Source organism: Crocodylus siamensis, chromosome 3 (genome assembly GCF_052110815.1).
Source record: "Crocodylus siamensis isolate JL-2025a chromosome 3, ASM5211081v1, whole genome shotgun sequence".
NCBI lineage: Eukaryota > Metazoa > Chordata > Crocodylia > Crocodylidae > Crocodylus > Crocodylus siamensis.
Genome location: NC_143397.1, coordinates 116,161,864 through 116,188,729, shown reverse-complemented (window position 1 = coordinate 116,188,729; position 26,866 = coordinate 116,161,864). Strand labels below are relative to the sequence as shown.

Genomic DNA, 26,866 nt, shown 5'->3' with positions numbered 1-26,866 from the left:
CCAACAAAGTTGATGTTGAATGATTATCATTTGTGGTGTTTGCTTGCAGGAGGATGCCACCTTTGGTACATCTGTCTTTCCTCAACCATTTCCAAGAAGCAGATTAAATCTATTATTTTTATCACATTAAACAATTATTTTGACTTTTTTATTGAAAGCTTAAGTGCCTCCCTCCTTTGGAGCAAACTTGAAATTTGGCAGCATAATTTTATCTTGGTGCCAGGATGATGCTATTTGATGTTACTGTAAAAAGTCTAAATTTGGCATAGTATAAGCCTCTGAAAAATTCCTTCTCAGGCACATTCAGTCAGGAGTTGAGTTGGTTGGCTGCTAAACTGTTCCAAGTATCTATCTGCACTGAGCATATATATCCCCTCCGAATTCCCATGCGCCAACCAGACTAACCATGTTCCTTACCACACAGCTCTTCCCGACACCTGGACTGCACACACACCATCCTCACACAGTGACTGAGCCTGCTCCATCCCAGGGCTGTTGGGGCTGTGCAGAACCTTTCCTGCAATTGCACAGGCAAACTGAGTTCAGGTATTTGCTAACTTCTGAGCACATATTTTTCTTTTCTTTTTGATGCAGTCATTTATTACAGATATGACTGTGGTTCATTGACCTCTAAACTGGTATCAGTTGTTGTTGCATAAGCCGCTATATGAACACATTCTCCACCACACTCTCCATCACTGAAAAACTTATAAGGTGAAGACGAAATTAGACAAAGGGGAACAGTATGATCCCTGTATTAAAAATAGGGAACTGAGGCACTGAGATTAAGCTTTGGTTTGCCTAAATAGCAAAAGGGATCAGAGCCAAGAATGGAACCAAAGTTCTCCTTGGTACAGGTGACCCTTACCATTCGCAGGTGATATGGTCTCGTATCCCCAGGGAAGGGCGAAATCCTTGAATAAGGCACTGCGTTCACGAACACAGTCTGCTTTCACGAACATAGTGCCCCTGGTGCCTGGGGATGGGGAGCACGGCTCCAAAGGCAGTGGCGGGAACCTGGCGGCAGCAAGCACAGAGCTCCTGAGGCACTCCTGTAAGCGTATTTAAAATGTGGGTTCAGCATTCACAAATATTTGAAACCACAAATGCCAAACCCACGAATAGCGAGGGTTTCCTATACAAACACACATTTAAAAGTGCACTTTTGAGTGGACTATTTCATAACTAAATAAAAAGTCATTTCAAGAATTACCTAATTTTTTTATTTGAAAATATGGTCCCATGTATGTATTGTATATGTATATAAACACACAACATCACTCTTATGCTACTATAAACACACATGCATAAATACATGTGTCCATGTGCATTTATATACACACACAAATGCACATATCTGTATCCATCAAAATACTATTCTTTTCTGTTACTTTGTATTGTTAATGCTCAGGTGACACATTACAGCAGTGATAGGTAGTAGCTGAGACTTATGGGGGAAATACATTTTGGAGAGGGATGGAAGGATCATTTAGTTCACAAAAGAAAGGAGGCTTCTCCAGGCAGGGTGCATATAAACCATGAGAGAGCACAGAGGGGTATAAGCACAGGGACTCAGGATGGGCAAGTCGTGAGAGCCCTGAAAGAGGTACAGAACCAATTATGACTTCCGAGAAGTGTCTTGAAATAGGTAGAAGAGCCCTGGTCAGAGAGACAAAAAAAAGAATAACACATTAAATATCCCACACAGCACCCCTGGACAGCAGAGAAGGCTAATACCCTTTGTACAATGAGGAAGCCAAACGCGAACCAACTTTATATGACAGCCAGGTAGGCTGGACTTCGCCCCACCAGTTTCCATTCTGCAACCAGAGTGGTTTAGACACAGAAATCAGAGACAGCTGAGAAGTGTGCACACAAAAGCTGTACTGAAGCTCTGCAGGCTTGAAACAGACAGCAATACCAAGCCCTGGCCTAGCTGGACCATCCTCCCTGGAGGTGACAAGTGGCTACAGTGTAGGTTTTTTCTAAGCAATTTGTAATCTTGCCCTTTACATAAGGGGTGGACAAACTCTTAGCAATGGCAGCCTGAATTAATGCAGCTCAGTGCAAAAGTGGGCCACAGATTACAACTTGAAAAATGCTTATCTTACTACCCTTTCCCCCTACCACATCACCAAATGCACTACCTATTCTCCCTACTGCTGAATTGCTGCCAACATCCTGGCTTTTCAGGCCAGATATAATCACTTGGTAGGCTGGATCTGGCCCAGGAGCTCTACATTTTCAACTCCTGTTCTGCAGAACTAGATTTCACAACAAAAATAGGTTGATTTAGCTGCTATGTGAAATATGCATGCAAGCCAAAATAACTGGTTTGGGATTCTTGCAACATGCTATATCATGCAGTCCATGTAAGTTTCTCCTCATGCTTATCATGGATAGGTTGTTTTCTGGTGGTTTCAAAGTGGTCCTGGGCAGATAGCTACTTTCTGTGAAATGCTGCTAAACAAGCTCTGCAAAAATTTGCCAGCCAGCACTTTCTAATGAGTGAAATGCAGGACTACTAAGTGAGGAACAGGGAAAACACATGCAACAAATAACACACTAGACAGCAAAGAGCAAATGCAGAAAAAATGGTCAGTGATATTCCTGGCTCCAGACAGGTCTTCTCTTTCAGACACGATGCATACTGGCATCACCAGAAAAATAATATCAGCTACCTGGGCCAGTGCTCTGATCCAGTACAACCAATGCTAAGTTCCAGTGTTCCTTCACTTTCTTTCTTCTATACCTGAAAAACAAAACTAAAATAAATAAAGATTCACTGTCTGTCATAACCATCCATCCATCTGAGAGGTTAATACTGCTGCTAATCAGTATGGCATGGATTAACAGTAGTAATGTCATGAGTAGAGTTTATGGAAGTCCCATGCTCTGAACTTTTTTCCCTGTTTGAGTTATAACCATTATAGAAAGCACCACTTGAGGTGAGGTTAGTGTTTTCCTATGGAAGAAAGGGGAACACAGCGACCAGGGTGTTCTCCAGTTCCCAGGAATATCACATTAAGACTCCATGATCAGCCTGCTGCTGAGAAACATACTTATTTATCAAGTCCCTAAGTTATAAAAAAAAAACTTTCCCTGTAATCAAACTAATTTTGTGCCTGACTTTCACTTAGATTTGACAAGACACCCTGGAGGGGTTAGGAAAACATCTGATATAGCTGGCCAGATGAACTAGTGCTTCTGTATTATATATTTGATTGAGATAGAAGCTCATTAGTCATGGAACATTTTCTTTGATGCCCATAACAAAAATAAAATACTAGTTCTCCATTAACTGTAGCAAGGCAAACTTTATGACACAAAACACGACTTCTAACCCATATATAATTATAGAAAATTACGGTTAGGGGACCTCAGGAGGTCATCTAGTACAACGGTGTGCTCAAAGCAGGACCATCCCCAACTAGATCATTTTGACCAGGCATTGTTGAGCCAGGCCTTCAAAACCTTCAAGGATGGAGATTCCACCACCTTTCTGCTTCACCACCCTCCTAGTGAGAAAGTTTTTCCTAATATCCAACCTAAATGTCCTGTGCTGCAACTAGAAACTGTTGCTCCCTGTTCTGTTATCCACCACCACTGAGAAAAATCTAGCTCCTTCCTCTTTGAAACCCCTCTTCAGGTAGTCGAAGGCTGCTATCAAATTGCCCTCACTCTTCTCTTCTGCAGACTGAATAAACATAGTTCCCTCAGCCTCCCTTCAGAAGTCATGTGCCCCAACCCACAAACCATTTTTGTTGCCCTCCACTAGACTCTCTCCAACTTGTCCACATCCTTTTCTATAATGGGGGGCCCAAAACTGGACACAGTACTCCAGATGTGGACTCACCAGTGCTGAATAGAGAGGAATAATTCCCTTGACCTACTGGCAACACTCCTACTAATGCAGTCCAGTATGCTATTAGCCTTCTTGGCAACAAGGGCACACTGCTGACTCATATCCAGCTTATTATCCACTGTAACCCCCAGGTCCTTTTCTGCAGAGCTGCTGCTTAGCCAGTCAGTCCCCAGCCTGTACTACTGCATGGGATTCTTCCATCCTAAGTGCAGGACTTGGCACTTGTTCTTGTTGAACCTCATGAGATGTCTTTTGGCCCAATCCTTCAATTTGTTTAGGTCACTCTGAATCCTATCCCTACCCTCCAGTTCATCTACTACTCCCCTCAGCTTGGTATCATCTGCAAACTTGCTGAAGATGAACTCCATCCCATCTTCCAGATTATTAATGATGATATTGAACAAAACCAGCCCCAGGACTGACCCCTGGGGCACTCCACTTAATACCGGCTGCCAACTAGGCACTGAGTCATTAATCGCTACCCATTGAGCCCAGTGATCCAGCCAACTTTCCATCTACTTTACAGTCCATTTATCTAACCCATACTTCCTTGGCTGGCTTGCAATAATGCTGTGGGAGATAGTATCAAAAGCCTTGCTAAAGTCAAGGTATATCACTTTTTGCACATCCGGAGTGCGGCATTGCAGTAGGGGGCACTACTATGCAGAGACACCCACCTCACTGTGCCAGGCCCAAAACCATGGTTCAGGAGTCTCACCAGGGGAGCCTATGGCTGACCATCCCGCTTCCTAGAGATGACTGAATTACTTAGTTCTAATCTACTAGCTAGTTTTCTAGTCTTTATTTACAGAGCATCTTCAGGCAGCAGCCTTAAGTCTTTGCTTGATCGTTTCAAAAATGCCGCCCGAGGAAGAGAGCAAGCATCCCCTCCCCTCAGGAATTTATCTAACCTAGTCACCTGGGTGACCAGGTTGTACCAGATAGCAAACAAGTGAAAGAGACAGAGGTGTAGCTGGACTCACCCAAGCAGGGGTGGACAGAGGGGGATTTTTCACACCCAGTGCCCCTTATCTCATGGTAGAAGGCAATCAGGTTGTTCAGGCATGACTTGCCATTGGTGAATCCATGCTGACTGTTCCTGATCATTTTCTTCTTCTCCAAGTGCTTAGAAATGGATTCCTTGAGGACCTGCTCCATGATTTTTCTGGGGACTGAGGGGAGGATGACTGGTAAGTAGTTCCCTGGATCTTCCTTCTTCCCTTACTTAAAGATGGACACTATATTTGCCCTTTTCCAGTCATCTGGGACTTCCTGAGATCACCATGAGTTTTCAAAGATAATGACCAGTGGTTTTGCAATCACATCAGCCAAGTCCTTCAGCACCCTTGTATGCACTGCATCCAGTCCCATGGACTTGTACATGTTTAGCTTTTCTAAATAGTACCTAACTTGTTCTTTCACCACTGAGGGCTGTTCACCTCCTCTCCAAACTGTGCTGCCAAGTGCAGTAGTCTAGAAGCTGACCTCCCCTTTGAAGACTGAGGTAAAAAAGATATTGAGTACTTCAGCCCTTTCCCCTTCATCTGTCACTAGGTTGTCTCCCCATTTAGTAAGAGACCAACACTTTCCCTGATCTTCCTAGTGTTGGTAACACTTGTAGAAACCCTTCTTGTTACCTTTCATGCCCCTTGCTAGCTGCAACTCCAGTTGTGCTTTGGCCTTCCTGATTTTACCCCTGCATACCCACGTAACACTTTTATACTCCTTCCTAATTATCTGTCCAAGCTTCCACTTCTTGTAAGCTTCCTTTTTCTGTTTAAACCTCACTGAAGAGTTCTCTGCTAAGCCAAGCTCATTGCCTGTCTTAGTTGCTATTCCTTCTGCACACTGGGATGGTTCATTCCTGTACCCTCACCTTATGTCCAGCTGGAATCGGTCATGGGGGAGTCTGTGACCATTTGATCTTGTCATCCCTTGGGGCGCTCTAGTGAACGGCCAGTCCCCATATCCTGGTGAACACTCCTGATAAACTAAGTGGCCACCAGATCACCCCTGAGCCTGCACTTTTCCAGGCTGAAGAGTCCCATGGCTGTCAGCCTCTCATTGTAAGGTCTATTTTCCTGACCTCTGATCATGCGTGTGGTGCTGCTCTGCACTCTCTCAAGCTTCTCCACATCCTTTTTGAATTGTGGAGCCCAAAACTGGACACAGTACGCCAGCTGCAGCCTCACCAAGGACAAGTACAAGGGGAGAATGACGTCCTGGGATTTGCTTCAGAAACATCTATGGATGCAAGCCAGCATTTTGCTTGGTTTACTAACCGCAGTATCATATTGCAGGCTCATATTCATCTTGTGGTCAGTCATGACCCCCAAGTCCCTTTCGTCCGTAGGGCTAGCCAGTGTAGCACTGCCGAGCTTATAAGGATGCTGCAGGTTTTTCTTCCCAAGGTTGAGAACCTTGCATGTTTCAATGTTAAACACCATCAGGTTCTTGTCCGCCCATTTCATGAGCCTGTCAAGATCTGCCTGGATCACGCTCCTGTCTTCAGGTGTGGATGCTTTACCCCAGACTTTGGTGTCGTCGGCGAACTTGGCCAGCCCATTTCTGACGCCAATGTCCACATCATTGATGAAGATGTTAAAAAGTATAGGCCCTAGGACAGGGCCTTGAGGGACCCCACTGGTCACAGCGCACCAAGACAATTGACTTCTGTCAACTACCAACCTCTGGGTCCTACCATGGAGCCAGTTCCCCAGCCAGCAGATCGTGGTGTGGTTGAGGCTGCAGTTAGCCAGTTTTGCCAAGAGGCGACTATGGGATACCAGATCGAAGACTTTTTTAAAGTGAGATATATGACATCAATCTCTTCCCCCTTGTCCAGGTGATGGGTCATCTGGTCGTAAAAGGAAATGAGATTGGTCAAGCAAGACCTACCCGCAACAACCCGTGCTGGGTATCCCTCAGGATATTGCCATCAGCTAGGCTGTATAGGATGGCCTCTTTGATAATCTTTTCCAAGACCTTCCCCAGGATAGAGGTCAGGCTGATGAGCCTGTCGTTTGCCAGATCTACTTTCCTCCCTTTTTTGAAGATAGGCACCACATTGGCCTTCTTCTAGTCTTTGGGCACTTCACCAGAGCACCAGGAGTTTTCAGAGATCTGTGCCAGGGCTGAGCTATGACGCTTGCCAGCTGCTTGAGTACCTTTGGGCGTAAATCATCAGGGCTGGCTGACTTGAAAGTATCCAGCCTGTCAAGGTGTTCCTTCACGAGGTCAGCTTCTAGGGACGGTAAGTAATCTCCCTCACCCAGGCCTCCCTGACCCACAGTGGGCAGGGGCAGCCCATGGGACTGGTGAAAAACTGAAGTAAAGTACCCATTTAGCAAGTTTGCTTTTTCCTGGGCATCGGCTGTCAGTTGTCCCATCTGTTTTAGCAGGGGTCCAACGTTGCCCTTGCTTTTCCTCCAGCTCCTCACATATCTAAAAAATAACTTTTTATTGTCCTTGATATTTGTAGCTAGCTGGAGTTCCATTGCAGCTTTGGCTTTCCTGGTTTGCTCCCTGCAGGTCCAGACCAGAGCAGTGTATTCCTCCTTGGTGGTGGTTCCAGTCCTCCATCCTTTGTAGACCTTCCTTTTAAGATGCAGGAGGTCCGCTAGTTCCCTGGAGAGCCAAGTGGGCTGCTATGCCCTTTTGCTGCCTTTCCTCCAAGACGGGATAGACTTTGCTTGTGCATCCAGGATTGCTTCCTTGAGGATCAGCCACTCATCTTGAACTCCCCTCTCCTTTGGAAAAGCACCCTTTGACTCCCTCAGAGAACTGAGGGGCACAATCCCCTGGGAAACCAGTCTGAGAGGGAAAGGACTCCAGGAAAGCTGGCTGTATTTTAAATAAACCTTAGTGAGGGTACAGGAATGAACCATCCCAGTGTGCAGAAGGAATAGCAAATAAGACAAGCAATGAGCCTGGCTTAGCAGAGAACTCTTCAGTGAGTTTAAACAGAAAAAAGAAGCTTACAAGAAGTGGAAGCTTGGACAGATAATTAGCACTTGTTTGCTATAAGGAAGAACTTCTTTACTATCAGAGCCCCCAAGGTTTGGAATAGATTGCTGCCGGGGGTGGTTCAAGCACCCACTTTGAACACCTTCAAGACACATTTGGATGTTTATCTTGCTGGGATCCTATGATCCCTGCTGACTTCCTGCCCCTGGGGCAGGGGCTGGACTCAATGATCCTTCAGGGTCCCTTCCAGCCCTAGTGTCCATGAAATCTATGAATTCTGAAGTCCAGGATCCATACTCTGCTGCTCCCATTTCTTTCTTTCAGGAACCTAACCTTGATCATCTCATGGTCACTGCTGCCCAAGTTGCCATCCACTTCTACATCTCCCACCAATTCTTCCCTGGTTGTGAGCAGCAGGTCAAGACTGGGGCTTCTAGTTGGTCTCTCCAACTCTTGCACCAGGAAGTTGTCCCCAATGCTCTCTAAAAGCTTCCTAGATTTCCTGTGTACTGCTGTACTGCTCCCCCCAGATGTCAGAGTGACTGAAATCCCCCATGAAACCTGGGCCTGGAAACTTCTGCTAGTTGTCTAAAGAAAGTCTCATCTACCTCATCCTCCTGGTCTGGTGGTCTATAGCAGACACCCACCACATCACCCTTGTTGCTCTCCCCTCTGACCTTAATCCAGAGACTTTCAACAGGCCTATTTCCCGTTTCATACTGGAGCTGCAAGCAATCATAGAGATGTTTTATATCCAGCACATCTCCTCCTCTTCTCCCCTGCCTGTCCTTCCTGAGCAGTTTATACCCGTGATCATGTCCCATCATGCGCGCTCCCACCGAGTCTCCGTTATTGCAATCATGTCATAGTTCCAGGATTGTGAGAGGACTCCCAATTCTTCCTGCTTGTTTCTTACATAGTAAGAATCTCTGTCATGTAAACTTTTAAACACAGAATTCACCCCTGGTCACACAACCCTAGCAGGTGGGACAACCTCAGTTGCCAAAAGACAAATCCCAACTTGAAGCCATAGTGCCAGAAACAGATTTAACTGGATCGGCACATGGAGCTAACCAATGGTCTGGGATGTTTTCTTGCATTCTCTCCCCACCACTTCAATCAGTCTGAAATGTCTCTCAAATAGCTTGGAAGGGAAGGGGTCAACAGAAAAGTAAGAGGCAGGATTTCTTGAAGTGCTCCTAGGAAACCGACCCAAAATATTTCCCGCCCTGGACTGTTCACCTGCTGGGAGAGGGTATGGCTTTGTTCAGGGGGTCTCAGGGAGGGGGCCTCTGGCAATTATCATCAGGGGGTCTTCCCCTGAGGTGCTCAGTAGGCGGAGGATTCCCGGCCTGATACTGAGAATGGCTGGTTCAGCGGACTAACCCTGTGGCAGGTCGGCTCGGACTCCCATTGCAGTCTGTTAATGAACTGCCTGCCTGGCTGGGGCAAGTTTCTTAGCTGCAAAAACATTTCAACTCAAGCGAGAGCCCCTGCGATGACAGACAGGGCCTCCTTCCAGCTCACGGGCCCCTCATTCACTTCCTCCTCCGCAGCCAGCGCAGGGCCTAGCCCTGGGGGGCCACCACTCTGCACCCGCCGCTCGGCCTGCAGCCTCAGCAGGGGCATGGCCAGAAAAGCCAGGGGGTCGGGGCCCCGCAGCCCCGCTTGGAGGACGCCGGTGGCCGGGAGGCAGCGCTGGGCGGGGAGCCGGGCCCGTGGGGCTCGCTCCGCCCCATCTCCCGCCTCCCGCTCGCGGCTCCCGCGCCATGCAGGGGCTTCTCCTCCGCCGCCTCCTGCCGCCGCGCCGCGCCGCCGCCCCCGTGAGTACCCGGCCAGCCGGGGAATGGCGCCGTGGGGGCCACCGCCGGGCCAGGCAGGAGCCCAGGCGCGGGGCCAGGCCCGGCTGCTCCCGCGGCCCTTCCCGGGGGGCGCTCAGGCCTCTGGGACATGCCACAGTCTCCCGCGGCGTCCGGCCTGGTCCGGCCCAGCCCTGCAGCGGGGCGGGAGGCGGCGGCTCCGCGCCCACCGGAGTGTCAAGTGTGTCCGGGATGGGTCCGGACGCGCGCGGGTGCCCCCGGTGACTTGTGCTGCAGGTGGCTCTGCCCCGTGAAGGTGAAGTCACTGCTGGGGTCAGGAGAGGAGAGGTCCGCTGCCATGCAGGGGGAGCCTAGGTCTTCACCTCGGTCTCCAGACCTGCCAAGTGGGGACGCGGCTTTGCCCGAGGCCCTGCCCGAGCCACCCGTGCATTGCAGTGTGAGGGAGGCCAAGTCCGAATGGACCCCAAATTCAGTGAACAGTGCTCCGGCTTACTCTGGTGCCCATTCCCACTGCAACCGATCTCTGCTCCAGTGGCTGCCAGTTGTACCCTTCCTTCCTTACTGTTGCACCAACTGTCCTCAAAAGGCCCCAGGACTGTCTCCTGTCCCTACAGTTTGGGTGCTGCCTCTGCTCAGTGTCTTCCCTTGGCACTCATGTTGTTAACCTTTGACCAGCACTCTCATCCCTGTTTTTTTTTTAATTATTTGTCCCCAGTAATCAGTTGTCACGTTTTCTGTAGCCTCCCTGTCTGCGGGAGGCCAATAGGTTTCTTGGTGGGCCTGGGCCTTGGCCCACATCCCTCAAGATGACAGTGGCAGCATTGGCAATGCGTAGGGGGTGCACAGGTGTACATGCACCCCCTTAAATGGGCCGTGTACCCCTTGGAAGTGCCAGCCATGAAACCGAAAGTGCACTTCCGATCGGCTGCTGGGGAATCCCCCCCATCAGTGATCTGGTGCCCCCCGACTTGGGAGGCACCAGTTGCTCATGAGTGGTAGGTCTGGACTCCCTTTTCTAACACTACCTTCCTCTCCCAGAAAGCAGGAAACATGAAAGTCTTGTGAAGAAGGAGTCAAGGATACCATTTTCTCCAGAGAAGGGACCTGGGGAGTAGTGAGAATAAGCCTGTTAGCTCTGCTCCCCGCTCAGAGGATTGGCTTAGCTGTCCCCTCCCCTACCTGCATTCCCTTGTCAGCTACCCTGCTGCTGCTCCCTGCCCTGGCCTCTCCCTGCTCCCCTGCAAGGGGGCCCAAATCAGAGGCTGACTGGCTGCATCCTTCAGGACACTGCTACAGATTGTAGTGCATGGACATGGGCTGTGCTGTCCCCCATGCAGGAGGTGCTGCTTAGCACCCTCCTGCCAAGAGATGTGCAGGAAGCCTAGGGGGCATTTTACATCCACACTGGGATGAATTTAGGATAATCCACCACCTGCTTCAATTCTGTTCTGAAATTCACTCTTCTTTTTTTTAATTTCAATAAATGGAATTAAAACCTATGAATGAATCAAGGGATAGGAGAAGGAAACTTTTAGAAGCAAGAATGAAGCCCTGGAAGTGGATTGCTTCTGAAAACAATCCAGTTGGGTCCCTAAATAAAGTAAGGGATGGGTTACAAAATGATCAGTGGGTTGATACATTTTCTTCTTCTCTGACTTATATAGGCTTTCATTATGGAAAAAGGTCTCTTAAGGTAATAGTTAGCTACAAAGAGTCCAATGCTGCAAATACTCAGGGGCATGGCCTTGTGGATGCAGCACCAACCGTTAAGAAACCTCTGGGTCAGCAACCTTTAAGAATGGCAGGTCACCACCATGGGCTGCTGATTCCTTCCACAACTCCCCCCTCTGCAGCAACACCCCCCCCTTCAGTCCTCAAGCCCTCCCAGCTCTGTGCACTGCTTACCCTTGCTGCCATATTCCATCACCAGTGGTGATAGGGAGTGAAGAATTAGGCAGTGTGGGTAAGTGGAGGCTGCAGTAACAGGGTTGACAGAGCACCCCTTGGCAGAGAGTACACCTGCTGGATGTGGCAGAGGAGTTCAGTGGCATGCAACAGAGTAATGCATGGCACAGGGCAGAAAGGTGCCCATGCCACCATGTACAGCCAATTCTTTTCCCTCCCCCCACCTTGCTGTGGGCCATATGCAGTCTGTTCACAGGCTGGATCTGGCTGGTGGGCTGTGTTGCTAACTCCTATTGTGCAGTATTTCCAATGCCAGCAGGCAGGGGAGAATTTTGCCCTTCCTGATTTTATGGAAATTAGGTGTGTGATCATGGGCAAGCAGTACTCATCCCATGCTGACTGGGTTTGGGCTGCATGGTCCATTGTGGTTGGAGGTGTCCTGTGGAGTTGTGCATGGAGTTAGAGCAGTGGCGGGCAATTATTTCAGGTGTAAGGCCACTTATCAAATTTTGGCAAGCTGTCGAGGGCCACATGGGGTACCCTGCCTCTGGTCACCATCTTGTGACCAGAAGTCCTGCCCCCTAAGCCCTGACCTTTGCCACCAGAAGTCCCTCCCCTTGCCCCCTGGAAGTACTCCTTTCAGCAAGGGGTTTTGCCATCTCTGAACCAGAAAAATACACAACTATATTCTAAAAAGCAAGCATCTACAACATTAATTAATTTGATTTAAAAAAATATTTCTGCTCTGGATTACATGTTTTTGTGTATATACATAGAGGTGATTGTATATAATAACTTAAAATGAAGTCTTACTCTTGTATATTGTGGTGGGGTAGGTATAGGTTTGCGGGGGGTTGTGGTTATGTGGTGTATGGGGGAGCCTGTGGGGGTGTGTGTGAATATGTGGGGTGTGGGTGGGTATGGGGATTGTGGGGGCCTGTGTTTGTGGGGAAGGGCGTCTGGGGTATGTAAGGGGGTGTGGGTGTCTGCATGTATGGCAGTGCGAGGGGGATGCATGTGTATGGTGGGGTGTGCGTGTGGACCTCATCCTACAAAAACACACACACACAATCCCCCCCCTACACACACACAGGTACCAGCTCAGGCCCCATGCTCCCATGGTCCAGTGATGCAGCCAGGAGCCACTGGTGCTGGATCTAACCACTGGCCATAGGCTGCCAACCCAGTCTAAGCAATTTAATATTTATTTAAAAATAGTGATTAATAGTGAAATAGTGATTAATAGCGAATCTCCAGAAAGGTATAGGGGTGACTCTGGATTACATAATGAAGGCAATAGTTGACATTTTAGGCTGCAGGGGTAGGCGGTTAACCTTCTTTTCTGGTAGAAAAGGGGAAAACAGTCAGTATGCAGTGGGAGAAATTCCTGCCACTGCCACTGACTGAGGGACCTTGGCAAATGATTTAACCCCTGATCTCTCAGTTTTCTGTTTATAAAATGGTGATGCTGCTGCATGTGGAACAAAGATGGCTTTAGAAGAAAAAAAACCATGAGTTGAGAAGCCCTTAGTGTTGTTAGTTATTCAGGGAAGTCTTTCAGGCCAGCCCCTTGCTCTATTGCACAAATATTTTGATCAAAAGCATCTAGAAATAACTTGGTACCTTCATGTAATGCATGAGAAAGGCTCTAACACTCAGATGTCATCATAAGCACAAGGCGGGAAACATTCAATTCACTTTATTGGGCATGATGCACGGGGCACCACGAGGATTCCATCTTGGGATCCAGGGCCACTCATTGGAGTTCTGCCCACTTCTACTAGTGATTAATTTAACTCCTACCCTGACACTGTGCACTTTGACTGAGTAAATAATTTGATGGCTTTTTTTCTTGTAATCTACTACAGTGGTATGGTTATTTTATTAATATGGAAGAACAACTCTGTTATTTGTACTTCAGAGGCATGAAGCGTATACATGGAAAAGGAAAAAGAGATGGTGGCACACAGGCATCATTATAGAGTCAGTCTTAACACAGAACCACCAAGAGGTCCCAGTGGAGAGCTAGACCCCATTGTACTGGAAATGCTACAGGCACATAGTGAGCGGCGATCTTTTCCATGGAAAGCTTATCATTTAAGCAGGGTGGGAGGGGAAACAAAGGCTGAAAAAGAACAAGTGACTTCCTGGGTTTCATATAGCAGGGCAGTGCCAGAGCTAGGAATGGAACCCGGCTCTTCTTGTCTGATGGTCTGTTACCGAAGCTAGTGGTTTGAATTGGCCTGCTCTTGTGAAGCTGAGAGTGGATACCTGACAGCTGATAACTCCTGCAAAGGTCATGGCACAAGGCTGCACCACATGTGCTAGCATATGCACAGGAAGCAGTCTGGGCATCTTCATCTGGTGCTGTGGATGGGCTTGTTTGATCTGTGAATGTGGTCTGCTGCTTCAGTTGCAGAGGTAGCATATGTAGAACTACCTCAGGTGTCCCTGCTGCCTGAAAAACAGGAGGGTGGAAGGCTGTGAAACTGGGCAGGGACCTGGGGAGTGGTCATGGGACAGCAGATGTAGGTCAAGAGCTAAGTGAACCATGGGCTGTGCAGGGTGCTGGAAGTGGGGTGCAGGGTCAACAAGGTAAAGAACCGCTGCTGTAGACCATGCAGTCTTCCCATGATAGACTCATACTCTTTTGCACTAATAACAGTGGCATATGTGGCTCCTCATGGAGGATCAGGACAGAGACACAAAACACAGACCTCTGGAATAACAGTGAACCTGCCAGCTAACCAGACATTTCCCTTGTCTCTGTTTAGGCTCTTCCTCGCCTTCTGTTGGGGGGTCTTCAAGGAAGAGTCCAAGCTGTAGCTGCAAGCCATGCATACAGTACACAGGAGGAGAACCCCACCAGACCAATTGGGAGGTACTCAATACCTAATAAAAAGGACATGCCCTTCGATATAGTGGAGCTCATGGAGGAAGTTGAGAGGAAGGTAAGAAGATCCTGCTGTGAAAACCTCTCTCACTGGAGAGGATCCAGACTCTCTGAGTTCATGTCTTTCCTGGATCAGAGCCAGGCATGTTCTTTCTGTCTCACTCTCTAGAATAGTAATTCTCAAGCAGGGTGTTGCAGGATTCTTTTTAGGGTGACATTCAATATTAGCACTGTTAGGTGTACAAACGTCTACATATCATCCACAAAATAAATCCAGAAATTTCAAATAGGAATCCACAGTGTCAAAGACATTCTGACCTGCTGTGGTCTTTCTGAGTTCTCTGCAAGAGAAGACTTACTCTGTTATTTTTCCATAGTCAAAAAGATAAGTGAAAGCTAAGAGCTGGCAGTTTCCAAGGAATGCCTTGAGTGTAACAAGAGTTGCCTTGAATCTCAAAAGGATGAGCACCACTGCTATAGAACCACCTTCCTGATGGTGCTTCCCTTCTCTCCCTCCCTGTACTGTGTGCCACCTCAGTGAAGGAAGACCTTGGCTAGGTTTTACAAGAGCCTTGACCCATCCATCTTAGCTTTTTCCAACTGGGAAATGGGCTTTTCTGCTTCTTCCAGCTATGGTTGTAGTGACCTCTGGTAGAATTTACCAGTCATGTTGTTTTAGAGATATGAAAATTCCTTATTGAGCTAGGCTGTTTATAACATTTTTCCCTCCTGTACCTCTTGAGACCTCTGCCCCAAAGATGCTCGCACTTTTTTGTCCTCTTGGACCTCTAGGTCTGACTGACAGGGTGAATCAGCAGAAACAGATCTGCCTATACACCTAGGCTGCTGCCACTCTTAGTTATTTGTAATAAACACAGGATCCAACAGGTTATGCTGCTAGTCAAGTGGTGCGTAGGCCCAAGTGCATTTTTACTACTGACCCATTTGTATTGTGTCCTCTGCAGTAAGCTCACAGCTATTGACATGTCTTCTCTTTTAATCCCTGAACAGACTGGATTTTTGCCTAATGTGTTCAAAGTGATGTCTCATCGGCCTGAAGAATTCAGAGCATTCTTTGCCTATTACAATGCCATTATGAACAAAGAGACAGGTAAACTGTGCAGTCCCTTTGAAACTACCCTTAATGCCAAATTTCAGAAGCAGCAAACATGTAAGCCCTGACCCCTGGATTTTACAAGTTCTGCAGTCAGTAGAGACTACATGTCCCAGCAGGCAGTGATAGCACGCTATTCACAGAATGTGATCTGGCCAATCTGCATAAGAAGCTTTCACATCTGCTGCTTCCAGCCCCCATTGCGCAGCGACTCATGCTTTTAGCACTGGTGGACCTGGTTTCAAACTAGCTGTTATAACGTGATACTTTTTCCACAGTGTTTTGAATGCTTCTATAATTAAAGATTGAGGTGCCAGTCTGCTCATGCTACATGGACAGGCTACTTTAAGCTGGTACATGTGCAGTGGGCTGGTCTGTGTGCAGAACTTTTTAAACTTCATGGAAATGGTTTAGAAAATATTGCTGTCAAAACCCTCTGTGCACACTGGATTTTTGGTGGGAGGTGAGCTGAGGCAATAGGGGTGTCCACTTTTATTTTACTTGGAAGATGTTCTCTTAAAATCAGAAACTTATGAAAAGGCTTGAAAAATGTAATGGGTAGAGGCAAATCAGAAGAGTTGTCTGTTTTGAAGGGAAGGCGGGCACCTGTAACAATATGGTGGCAGTGCTCTAGTGAGGTCGCACCTGCATTTCCCACCACAGTATTCTCTCTGTTCTTTGTTTGATGCTTTATGTCTTGTAGAAGCAGTTGGCCAGTAGTTAACTAATAAGTATAAAACCCGTTCTAGAAGCATCCTCCTTCCCTAGCTGCAGGCCCAATGTCTCCTGGAAAATACCACAGAATTAGCTAACACTGAACTTTATTTATAGAAAAGAATATTCTCCCTATAGCTTCTCTCTCTGCTTCACTGTAGCAGTTCTTCCTAGAGTCTTCCCTAGTCCTGCCCTGCCTACCTTCTTGCTACAGATTTTGAAGAAACTGATGTAACCTCGTACTTTTCGCTGCTCTGCAAGATAGTAATGAACCCCTCCAGCAATTATGCAATAGTGATGTGATTTTAGTCTTCCAGTTTCCCATGTTGCTTGTGAAGGCAGCAGTGGAAAGTAAGACTGATGAGAGTTTTCTGTTTGTCACACTGCAGATGTTTTGGAAGCAGCCAACAGGGGCTCAGGGGCATGGATATGTACTGACTGGCATTTGGAAAGCTGTCTTCCCCACTATAAGGGCTAGAAACTTAATTTAGTAAATAAAAAATGGTACTCTACAATATTTGACTTCCACAGAGAACCTGTCTGTGGGCGCATCTACACAAGATGCTTATTGCCCATTCAACTAATTCTACCGCACTGGCAAAAACCATGCTAATGCACTACATTAGTCCAATGGGCATTAAACGTCACCTAGAAAGTGTTCATCTGTGCTAATGCACAGTAGTGCCAATTACAGCACATTACTGGATGTGTAGACATGCCCTGTAAGTTGTCCATTTCATCTATGAAGTGCTGTTTTCAAAGTCTCCTGCTATGAATTGTCATGGTGAACAGGAAAGATGAGCTCTTAATGTGAGCCAAGAGAAATCCTAAAACCTGCCTTGTCATTCTGTGATGCATGCAGATTACCAGGTTTTGTATTTGTATTAATTGGAACACAAATTGAATTCCAAGTTGTCTTTGACCAACAAGAGGCTCTGGCAGCAGGTTGTCCAGGCTATTCAAAGTCCTCCCAAGAATTATAAATGAAGCCACACTCTCCAGAAGCTTGGTGGAAGTGATTGCTATACCATTTTGCTTGTCATAAAATATAATCTCGATTCCCCAGCCTCAGAGGAAGCTCAGTTTTTTCTGTTTTGCCTCCTGCTTATTTCCCCTTTTGACAGCAAAGTCTGTCTGGGCCAACTGACCCTGTAACGCTGTTTGCCCCCAAGAGAAAGATTGTAATAAAAAATGAACTACTTCAGAAAACTCTACAAACTTTTTAATCATTTAACTCAGATTGTGCATAAAAGTGGACATATAAGTAATTTGACTCATATGCTTAAGTGTTTGCAGGATTATCCATGGACCAAGTCTGCAGTCCTTACCTAGTCAGAACTTAAATAAGACTGTTATATGAGTGAAAGCAGCAGGATTTGGCCCTCTGTGCATAAAAAGCCTGTATAACGAAATTGGTCATGCTTTCCTTCATCCCTGTGTATGTGCTAATTAGTGATCTTCCACCACTACTTACTTGTTAGTACCTGGATATATTTTCTTTCCTGGGTATGTTTGTAACAAGAAGGAAAGTTTCTTGTTGAAAGTCACCTTAGAGATTTTTTCCCCCCCTCAGGAAGACTTAGCAAGGCAGACAAAGAGCTCATCATTGTGGCTACAAGCATGATTAACAGATGTCCATACTGTGTCACTGCACATGGGGCTTTGCATCGAATATACTCTAAAAAGCCGACATTGGCCGATCAGGTGGGTTTTTTTTAAAGAAACTAGTTTCTGAGAATATCAGAACTAGCTGGTAGAGGCTTTACCTGCCTTACATACTGTTCTGAAGTATGAAAAATGTATGTGCATCTCTTTTTCCTTGGTGTTAAAGATGTCAAGGGTTTCAGTCCCACATGGGCATAAAGTAGGGCATGAGTACGATTGTATTTCAGTTCTCTTTGCCCAAGCATGTCCCCTTGTTTCTTTGCTCATGACTGGGTTGTCCTTTCCTAATAGCTGACACATAGAACTTAAACAGCACATAGTGGCTGGTTTAAGTTGTTATCTAGTCCACCCGTGACTCCAATGACCACGCAAATCTTCCTCAAGGTGATGGTGCTGTCAGTGTTACAGTGGCAGAAAAGTTCTAAGATTAATAATGGAGGGAGGGTGGTTCATCCCTGATAACCTGTCTGTTCGGGCTCTCCACTGACAACGTTCATGGCCTCTCTGGAGTTCAGAAAATAAATCCCCTTTTCTCCCCATTTTATATGGAAGTTTTGCTCAGTGGAGTTACATGGCCTGTTGGTCATGTTGGTCACAACCACACCCACTCAACTGCTTTGGATAGATCTACTACAAAGCAATGCAGCCTGCTGGGAAAGTAGTGTCTCCTTTCCATGACCATCCCATTCCCCACCTTGCACTGCTCAGCTGGATTGCCACAGTCCTGCCACACGCATTTCATGATAAAGAGTAAGACGTATAGCCGTAGCTTGAAATTGCAGCAAAGTATGCTTTTCTTCACTGTTAGAACAGTGGGGCAGTGGAATAGATTTCCTAGAGAAGTTGTGGAAATTTCCTTCCTTGGGGATTTTCAGTAAGAGGTTAAATAAGCCTTGGTTAGGGATGATTTAGGAGAAGCTATGCTGAGCTTGTGCTTCAAAGAGCAACAGTTGACAGTCCAAGAGCTGTCCACTCATGGATCACTGGGAGATAATGAGACTAGCTCTAGTCCAGAGCAGATGGATATTGGTGAGGACAAATGCCCAGCAGCAGAAGAATGAAGCAGAGCTCCACACCTGGCTTAGTTACAAAAGGAGAGTAAAGAAATTAGGAAAAGTTTATGGAGGAGAAGGACCATAGAAAGGGGTGTGAATTGTGGTGTTTTTTGCTGTTCTCAGGGTACAGAACAGAGTTGAGGGTGTTTGTTTTTTCACTACTTGCTTCTGAACTTAGCTGGTTGCTACATCGAGCAAGGAAGGAATTTTTTCCATGTTTCCCCTGCTGTTACTGCCCATGTCTGGGTTTGTTTTGTTTTGTTTTGTTTTTTTTGTGGGGGGAAGTTGGGGGTCATGGAGGGAGGGGGGTTAATTTTAGAAACATTGGATGTTGGCTGCAGCCAAGGGTGGGGATTTTGACTGGGGTATGCTAATGCTCTTCTGGAACTAAAACCCAGAGATTCCTGGTTAGGGGGTGTTGTCCCACTGCCCAGGGTCAGGCAGCTGATCACCACATTTAGGGTCAGGAAAGAATTTTACTGCACAACCAGATCAGCATGGCCTTGGGGACGGGGGGGGTCGTCTTCCTCTAATGGGGAGGAAGGAGAGCTGCACGGTTCTCTTCCTTGGATCTTTAGTGTATTTGACAACGGTTGCAGTGACAGGACATTAACAGCCCTCCTTCCCGTCCTTTACATGTGGCCAGTTAGGATGTTTTGGAGCAATGTAGTTGTGTGACAGGGTTATTTCTCTAGTTTTTAGCAATAGGTTCGATAAGTATTTATATGGGATTGTTTGGATAGGGATGATCTTGCCTTGAGCAGGGGTTGAAGTAGGTGATCTCCTAAGGTGCTTTCCAACCCTTTTCTATGAAGTCTGAATTTGAAGGACTGAATTTGAAGCTGCTTCTGTAACAACAGATAGATACATGTGCAAGCCTAAAATTGACCAGTCCAGCAAATATAGAGATAACTCAGACCTTTGCTTGGTGCTTGGAGAGCCAGGGAGCAAAAATGATGGCAAACTGCCTTTGTATATCCCCACATTCGCAAGTGGGCTTGCATCTTCCTGACCCATGTCATAACTTAATAGCTTTGCCCTGATTTTGTTGTCAGAAGTGCTGACCTATGTATGGTTTCCACTGCCCACAGCCGGAGTTGTGGCCCTGCATTTCTGACTGTTGGGGCAGTGAAGTTAGAATTAGTGACGCAACGACCCTAAATCATTCACAACTCTAGAAAATGCTCTTCTTTGTTTTTCCTTTGCTGCCGCTGTGCCATTATAGTACCAACATATCTTCTAGAAGGAAACAACTCCTTTAAAGCATGGGTTTCTAATTGGTGGGCCGCAGGCTACATGCAGCTTGCAAGGAATTAATCTGCTCCCCAATACCCAACTGCTGCTCCCCCCATCACTCTGGTTGCAGCAGCCAAGGCTGGTGTCTCTGGGCTCCCCCTCCCCCCTCCACCTTATATTTCCTCTCCCAGGGACTGGTGCTACGTGGTGTAGTGGTGGCAAGGGAGCAGGGGGAGGGAAGTGCCTTGCACACATGGTGCAGTGGGAGAATGTGTCTTATGTCATTTGGAGGATGTGTCTTAGTTCCTCAGTGAAACAAAGTATAGCTTTGATGGAAGAATCCAGGTTCTTTAGTTTTTGACCCAGTTGTGCTGTTTACAATCTAAATGCATGTTTCCTTCATACACACATACGCACACTCATCTACTGGACTTTCTTGCAGGTTGGTGTGAATTGGAAACTGGCTGATCTAAGTGATCGGGAGAAAGCAATGCTGGAGTTTGCTGTAGCAGTTAGTCATGCTGAAAACATAACTGAAGAGCACTTCCAAAAACTGGAGGCACATGGGTTTGACCGGGAAGATGCCTGGGACATCGGAACAATCACTGCTTTTTTTGCCATGTCTAACCGTATAGCTCACTTCACTGACCTGCGTCCAAACCAAGAGTTCTACACCATGGGCAGAATACCCAAGGAGAAGGAAAAGGCAGAAACTTCCTAACACTGCTGTGATGGCTACAGCTTGATATGGAGACATACCACATTCTTAAATGCCAAGGCTTACTGGCTGCATCTACACAAGACACTGACTGCACAGTTGTTACTGCACAGTCATGTAGTCCTTGTGTAAACAAGGACTACATGACTGTGCAGTAACAGGAGTTACTGCGCAGTAGTGTCACCAAATGGCTTTTTTGTGATGCTGACTGTGCAGTAGGCCAAAACTACTACACAGTAGCATCACATCACGCTTGCTGCCATGTGACACTACTGCACAATAGTCACAGGCTACTGTGCAGTCAAAGTGTTGCGTAGATGCAACCACTGAATATGTAAAAGGTGCAGGTTAAAACTAGATTGTCACCAGAGGAGATCAGATGGTAAATGGACTTTGCTTCACTTCAGTGAACAAAAATCTAGGAAGGTGTTTCAACAGCTTGCCAATTGCCAAACCTTGTCTTAAAACTATGTTTTGAGTGTGATAAAGTGTCTAGGAAACATGCTGTGATTTATAAATATGCAGTAAAGCAACTTTTTCATGACCTCCATACTGTTTGAGTGAATACAGAATGGGCTTTTATATATACAGTACAACACAATTTTCATGTAGGTTGTAATAATTTCTTACAGTAATTTTGCTAATGATCTGAGATTTGTGTATAAATAAGGATAAGGGAAGAGGGGTTAGCATCTTTGCCTTTCTCAACCCTGTTAATTTGTTCCTCCAGTGAGGACCTAATGCTGCCTGTGTAACATTATAATCAGTTCAGTGGAGCATTATTTCAAGCAAGATTGGGAGAATAATCAGTGCAAGCCTGACCCAAGTCTCAGTGATTTCAGTGGAAAATGTCTGGTTGGCTTTTTGGGGAGTTAGAGCAAGCCAGTACAAGGCTGAACAAGAGCTCTGTAGTAAAGGCCTAAGAGAGAAATTTTTATAGGAGTAGACACTATGCCAGTAACAACAGCTAAGGTGAAATGGCTTTTTTTTTAATTGATCAAGATGAAAAAGTTCTAATGCAATGAAGAAAAAAATCAGGAAAAAATTGCATGCATGACCCATGTTGCCATCTCTTGCTATTTTATCTCTATTCATCTGCCATCTGGTGTTTCTCTTAAAGCAATTATATGAGGATCTCACTAGGTCACTGTTTAGAAAAGTAAGTTTCTGTCCCCGGGGTTGTGGGGAAAAACTTGAAAATGTGAATTCTAATGACAAAGACATCAGGAGGCAAATAAACAGAATCCAGCACTTATTTTAGTACCAAGCCCTTGCAATTTAGTGCACTGCAAAAATATTCCTTTCCAGCCTGTTTCTCTCACTTCTTTTTAGTAGGCAGGCCCCGAACCCCAGTTACTATGAAACATGAGAGAAAGTGTGTGGGGAAATGAGAAAGGTGGGAACCAGGGGTCCTGTCTTATGCATGTTGAAGATAAAAACCTGACCTTTTGCCCTCGATCTAATTGCATGTGTCAAAACCCAAAGCTCGTTTTTGCTCACAGCTGGGCTCAGCAAAGCCCAGTGCATTCTTCACAGTGTGCAATGGTCACGCAGGCGTTACGTGCCTTATTTGATGCACACGGGCTGCGTGGGTGTGAGCCCACAGAGAAACTGCTCCCCTCCCTCTCCCTGGGCTTGAGAGAGGGTCACTAATTATGCAGCCACTGATTCTAGAGAAAAGGAATGTGCAAGCCAGGGCAGGAGTGCAGGTTGGGGGTTAGTAACATGAGCTCCAAGGAGGAGTCACTGAGCAGAGCACAGTAGCCAGCACTCACAGGCCTGCCAACAAGTCCAAGGAACAGTGGATGCTGCCCAGTGAAACATTGCTTGGGACTGTGAGGGGATGAGGAACAAGAAGACGACCTTGCAGTCATATCCAATAGAGCCTCCTTCCTGGTAAGGTGGCAGACGCAAGGGGTGGCAGGGCTAGATCCTAGCGCTTCAGGCATGCAGGGGAGCTTCTGGCCAGGATGCTGTCAGCTGAATCTGCTCTCATCTCTTGCCTCAAGCTGTGGAGCCTCCATGGCACCTCACCCATTCCCCTTCATAGAATCATAGAAAATTAGGGTTGGGAGAGACCTTGGAGGTCATCTAGTCCAACCCCCTGTTCAAAGCAGGACCATCCTCAATTAGATTGTCCCAGCCAAGGCTCTGTCTAGCCGGGTCTTCCAAGGATGGAGTTTCTACCACCTCTCTGGGTAACCTGTTCCAGTGCTTTACTAGCCTCCTCATGAGAGAGTTCTTCCTAATATCTAACCTAAGTTTCCCTTGCTGCAACTTGAGACCATTGCTCCTTGTCCTGTCATCTGCTACCACTGAAAACAGTCTAGCTCCATCTTCTTTTGAACCCCTGTTTAGGTAGTGGAAGGCTGCTATTAAATCCCCCCTCTGTCTTCTCTTCTGCAGGCTAAATACACCCAGTTCCCTCAGCCTCTCCTCATAAGTCATCTGCTCCAGTCCCCTAACCATTTGTTGCCTTCCACTGGACTCTCTCCAAATTGTCCACATCCTTTTCTATAATAGGGGGCCCAAAACTGGACACAGTACTCCAGATGTGGACTCACCAGTGCTGAATAGAGAGGAATAATTCCCTTGACCTACTGGCAACACTCCTACTAATGCAGTCCAGTATGCTATTAGCCTTCTTGGCAACAAGGGCACACTGCTGACTCATATCCAGCTTATTATCCACTGTAACCCCCAGGTCCTTTTCTGCAGAGCTGCTGCTTAGCCAGTCAGTCCCCAGCCTGTACTACTGCATGGGATTCTTCCATCCTAAGTGCAGGACTTGGCACTTGTTCTTGTTGAACCTCATGAGATGTCTTTTGGCCCAATCCTTCAATTTGTTTAGGTCACTCTGAATCCTAGCTCTACCCTGCAGCGCATCTACTACTCCCCTCAGCTTGGTGTCATCTGCAAACTTGCTGAAGATGAACTCCATCCCATCTTCCAGGTTATTAATGATGATATTGAACAAAACCAGCCTCAGGACTGACCCCTGGGGCACTCCACTTGATACCGGCTGCCAACTAGGCATCGAGTCATTGATTGCTACCCATTGAGCCCAGTGATCCAGCCAACTTTCCATCTACTTTACAGTCCATTTATCTAACCCATACTTCCTTGGCTGGCTTGCAATAATGCTGTGGGAGATGGTATCAAAAGCCTTGCTAAAGTCAAGGTGTAACACATCTGCTTTTTGCACATCCAGAGTGCAGGATTGCAGTAGGGGGCACTACTATGCAGAGACACCCACCTCACTGTGCCAGGCCCAAAACCATGGTTCAGGAGTCTCCCCGGGGGAACCTATGGCTGACCATCCCCCTTCCTAGAGAAGACCAGCAAGCCTGGGGTAATGCTGCCACCACCTGGGCACTGGTCTCAGGGCTCTGTGCAGCCCAGGGTACATAGAACCTGCAAGCTTTGGGACTGCTTTTGCCTAATGGTGATATTTCAGGGGACTTCTTCCCACCTGAAGCACCCAAAGTTAGCTTCCAGCACTGGAAGAAAACAAAGCCAAGCCCAATGTAGCTGGCCCAGCCAAGGGAGCAATTAAGGCCTCTCTATCCCCTCAGGAATTCACAGCCAGTCACGCTGTAACCTGATACCGTTATTGATCGGGGGATGAGAGTGGGGAGTAGAACACAGGAGTCAGAAATACACTTTGAGCAAACCAGAATAAGTTGAGCCCTACAAATCTTGGGTTGGGGACCTTTTTAATATGCATCTGAATTACTTAGTTCTAATCAGCAAGGGCATTCAGCAATGCCTGAGGACTAAAAGGGGAGTGTACAACCAGTGGAAAGGAGGAGCTATCACCAAGGAGGAGTACTCCTCCTTGGCCCATGAGTGTAGGAGAGCTATTAGGAAGGCCAAGCCAGAGATGGAACTCAGGCTAGCACCCAGGATTAAGGACAACAAAAAGTCCTTTTTCAAGTACATTGGGAGCAAAAAGAGGGCACCAGGCAATGTAGGGCCCCTGCAAGATGCAAACAGTAATGCTGTGGCTACACCAGACAAGAAAGCTGATATTTTTAACAGTTTCTTTGCCTCCTTTTTCTTGAACAGGGACCGGGATATTCCACCTACCAGAGGTAGGGACAATCTCGGGGATAGCTCTGACAGGCCTTGGGTCAGCGCAGAGGTAGTTAGGGATCTTCTGGAAGGGCTAGACATTTTTAAATCTGCAGGTCCGGATGACCTCCACCCAAAGTGTTGAGGGAACTGGCAGGGGTCATCGCGGAGCCCTTGGCCTGGCTGTATGAGCATTTATGGTCATTTGGCCAGGTGTTGGGGGATTGGAAACTGACTAATATGGTCCCAATTTTCAAGAAAGGGAGGAAGAAGAACCCAAGTAACTATAGACCCGTAAGCCTCACCTCGGTGCTCGGGAAGATCTTGGAGAGAATCATCAAGGAGCACATCTGTGGGGGCCAGCAGGGGAGATCATGCATCATGGGTTCATCAAAGGCAGGTTCTGCCTGACCAACCTGATTGCCTTTTATGACCAAGTAACTACATTCTTGGATGATGGTGTTGCCGTGGATGTACTCTTTCTAGACTTTAAGAAGGCCTTTGACACTGTTTCTCACCCCATCCTCATCAATAAATTAAGCGACTGTGGCATTGATGCCTGCATAGTTGGATGGGTAAAAAATTGGCTGATGGGGCACACTCAGGGAGTAGTGGTGGACGGGTCATACTCAAACTGGTGAGATGTGAGCAGTGGGGTACCCCAGGGGTTGGTCCTTGGGCCCACACTGTTTAACATCTTCATCAGCGACTTGGATGAGGAGGTTAAAAGCACGTTGTCAAAGTTTGCTGATGACACTAAGATGTGGGGCGAGGTGGACACACCTGAAGGGAGAGAGAGGCTGCAAATAGATTTAGACAGACTACAAAAGTGGGCAGATGAGAGTAGGATGGGGTTCAACATAGACAAATGCAGGGTGCTGCACCTTGGGAGAAGGAATCCACAGCATACATACAGGCTGGGGAGTTCCCCTCTTGAAAGCACAGAGGCAGAAAGGGATCTTGGAGTCATTATTGACTCCAAGATGAACATAAGCAGCCAATGCCAGACTGCAGCCAGCAAGGCCAGCCATAACTTGTCATGCATCCAAAGGTGCGTTTTAAGCCGGCCCAGAGAGGTGATCCTCCCCTTCTATGCGACTTTGGTCAGGCCACAGCTGGACTACTGCGTCTAGTACTGGGCGCTGCACTTCAAGAGGGATGTGGCCAGCCTGGAGAGGGTTCAGAGGGGGCCACCCGCTTGGTGAGAGGGCAGCAGGACAGGCCCTATGAGGAGAGACTGAGGTACCTGAACCTGTTCAGCCTCAGCAAGAGGAGGCTGAGGGGGGACCTGGTGGCTGCCTACAAACTCATCAGGGGAGATCATCAGCAAATAGGAAGAGCCCTATTCTCCCCAGCACCACCTGGGGTGATGAGGAACAATGGTGATAAGCTGATGGAGAATAGGTTTAGGCTAGAGATCAGAAGACAATATTTTACAGTTAGGGTGGCCAAAATCTGGAACCAACTTCCTAGGGCACTGGTCCTTGCCTCTACCTTGGGCAAATTCAAGAGGAGGTTGGGTGATCACCTGTCTGAGGTCCTGTGAACCCAGCATTCATTCCTGCCTGTGGCAGGGGGTGAGGCTAGATGATCTGATCAGGTCCCTCCTGACCCTAGCTACTATGAATCTACTAGCTAGTTTTCTAGTCTTTACTTATAAAGCATCTTCAGGCAGCAGCCTGAAGTCTTTGCTTGATCATTTTCAAAATGCCGCCCGAGGAAGAGAGCGAGCTTCCCCTCCCCTCAGGAATTATCTAACCTGGTCACCTGGGTGACCCGGTTGTACCAGATAGCAAACAAGTGAAAGAGACAGAGGTGTAGTTGGACTCACCCAAGCAGGG

General features: G+C 47.1%; 1 protein-coding gene and 1 long non-coding RNA gene across 3 annotated transcripts; one reads left to right on the top strand and one right to left on the bottom strand.

Annotated features, from left to right (window-relative positions):
• Positions 1–1,270: 1,270 nt before the first annotated feature.
• Positions 1,271–9,790, bottom strand: LOC149868717 (uncharacterized). Its single transcript, XR_016441307.1, has 3 exons — positions 9,663–9,790; positions 2,682–2,752; positions 1,271–1,659 (listed from the first exon to the last, which is right to left on the bottom strand). It is a non-coding gene; the product is annotated as an uncharacterized LOC149868717 (long non-coding RNA).
• LOC149868716 (uncharacterized) lies at positions 9,395–21,495 on the top strand. Of its 2 annotated transcripts, none has more exons than XM_090039078.1 (5): positions 9,395–9,654; positions 14,331–14,507; positions 15,461–15,560; positions 17,851–17,981; positions 20,676–21,495. In XM_090039078.1, the coding sequence occupies exons 1-5, from the start codon at positions 9,601–9,603 to the stop codon at positions 20,952–20,954; spliced, it is 741 nt and encodes a 246-aa protein (XP_089895204.1). In that variant the 5' UTR covers positions 9,395–9,600; the 3' UTR covers positions 20,955–21,495. The 2 variants fall into 2 exon arrangements, with proteins under 2 accessions (XP_089895204.1, XP_089895203.1); XM_090039077.1 differs by lacking the exon at positions 9,395–9,654 and adding an exon at positions 9,711–9,946.
• Positions 21,496–26,866: the final 5,371 nt, after the last annotated feature.

Bases quoted from the DNA above. Each gene is read 5' to 3' on its own strand.
- LOC149868716 (XM_090039077.1), top strand. From the start codon at position 9,782: ATGCCACAGTCTCCCGCGGCGTCCGGCCTGGTCCGGCCCAGCCCTGCA. The intron at 14,508-15,460 runs GTAAGAAGATCC...ATCCCTGAACAG, and splicing joins TGGAGGAAGTTGAGAGGAAG to ACTGGATTTTTGCCTAATGT. The intron at 15,561-17,850 runs GTAAACTGTGCA...TCCCCCCCTCAG, and splicing joins CATTATGAACAAAGAGACAG to GAAGACTTAGCAAGGCAGAC.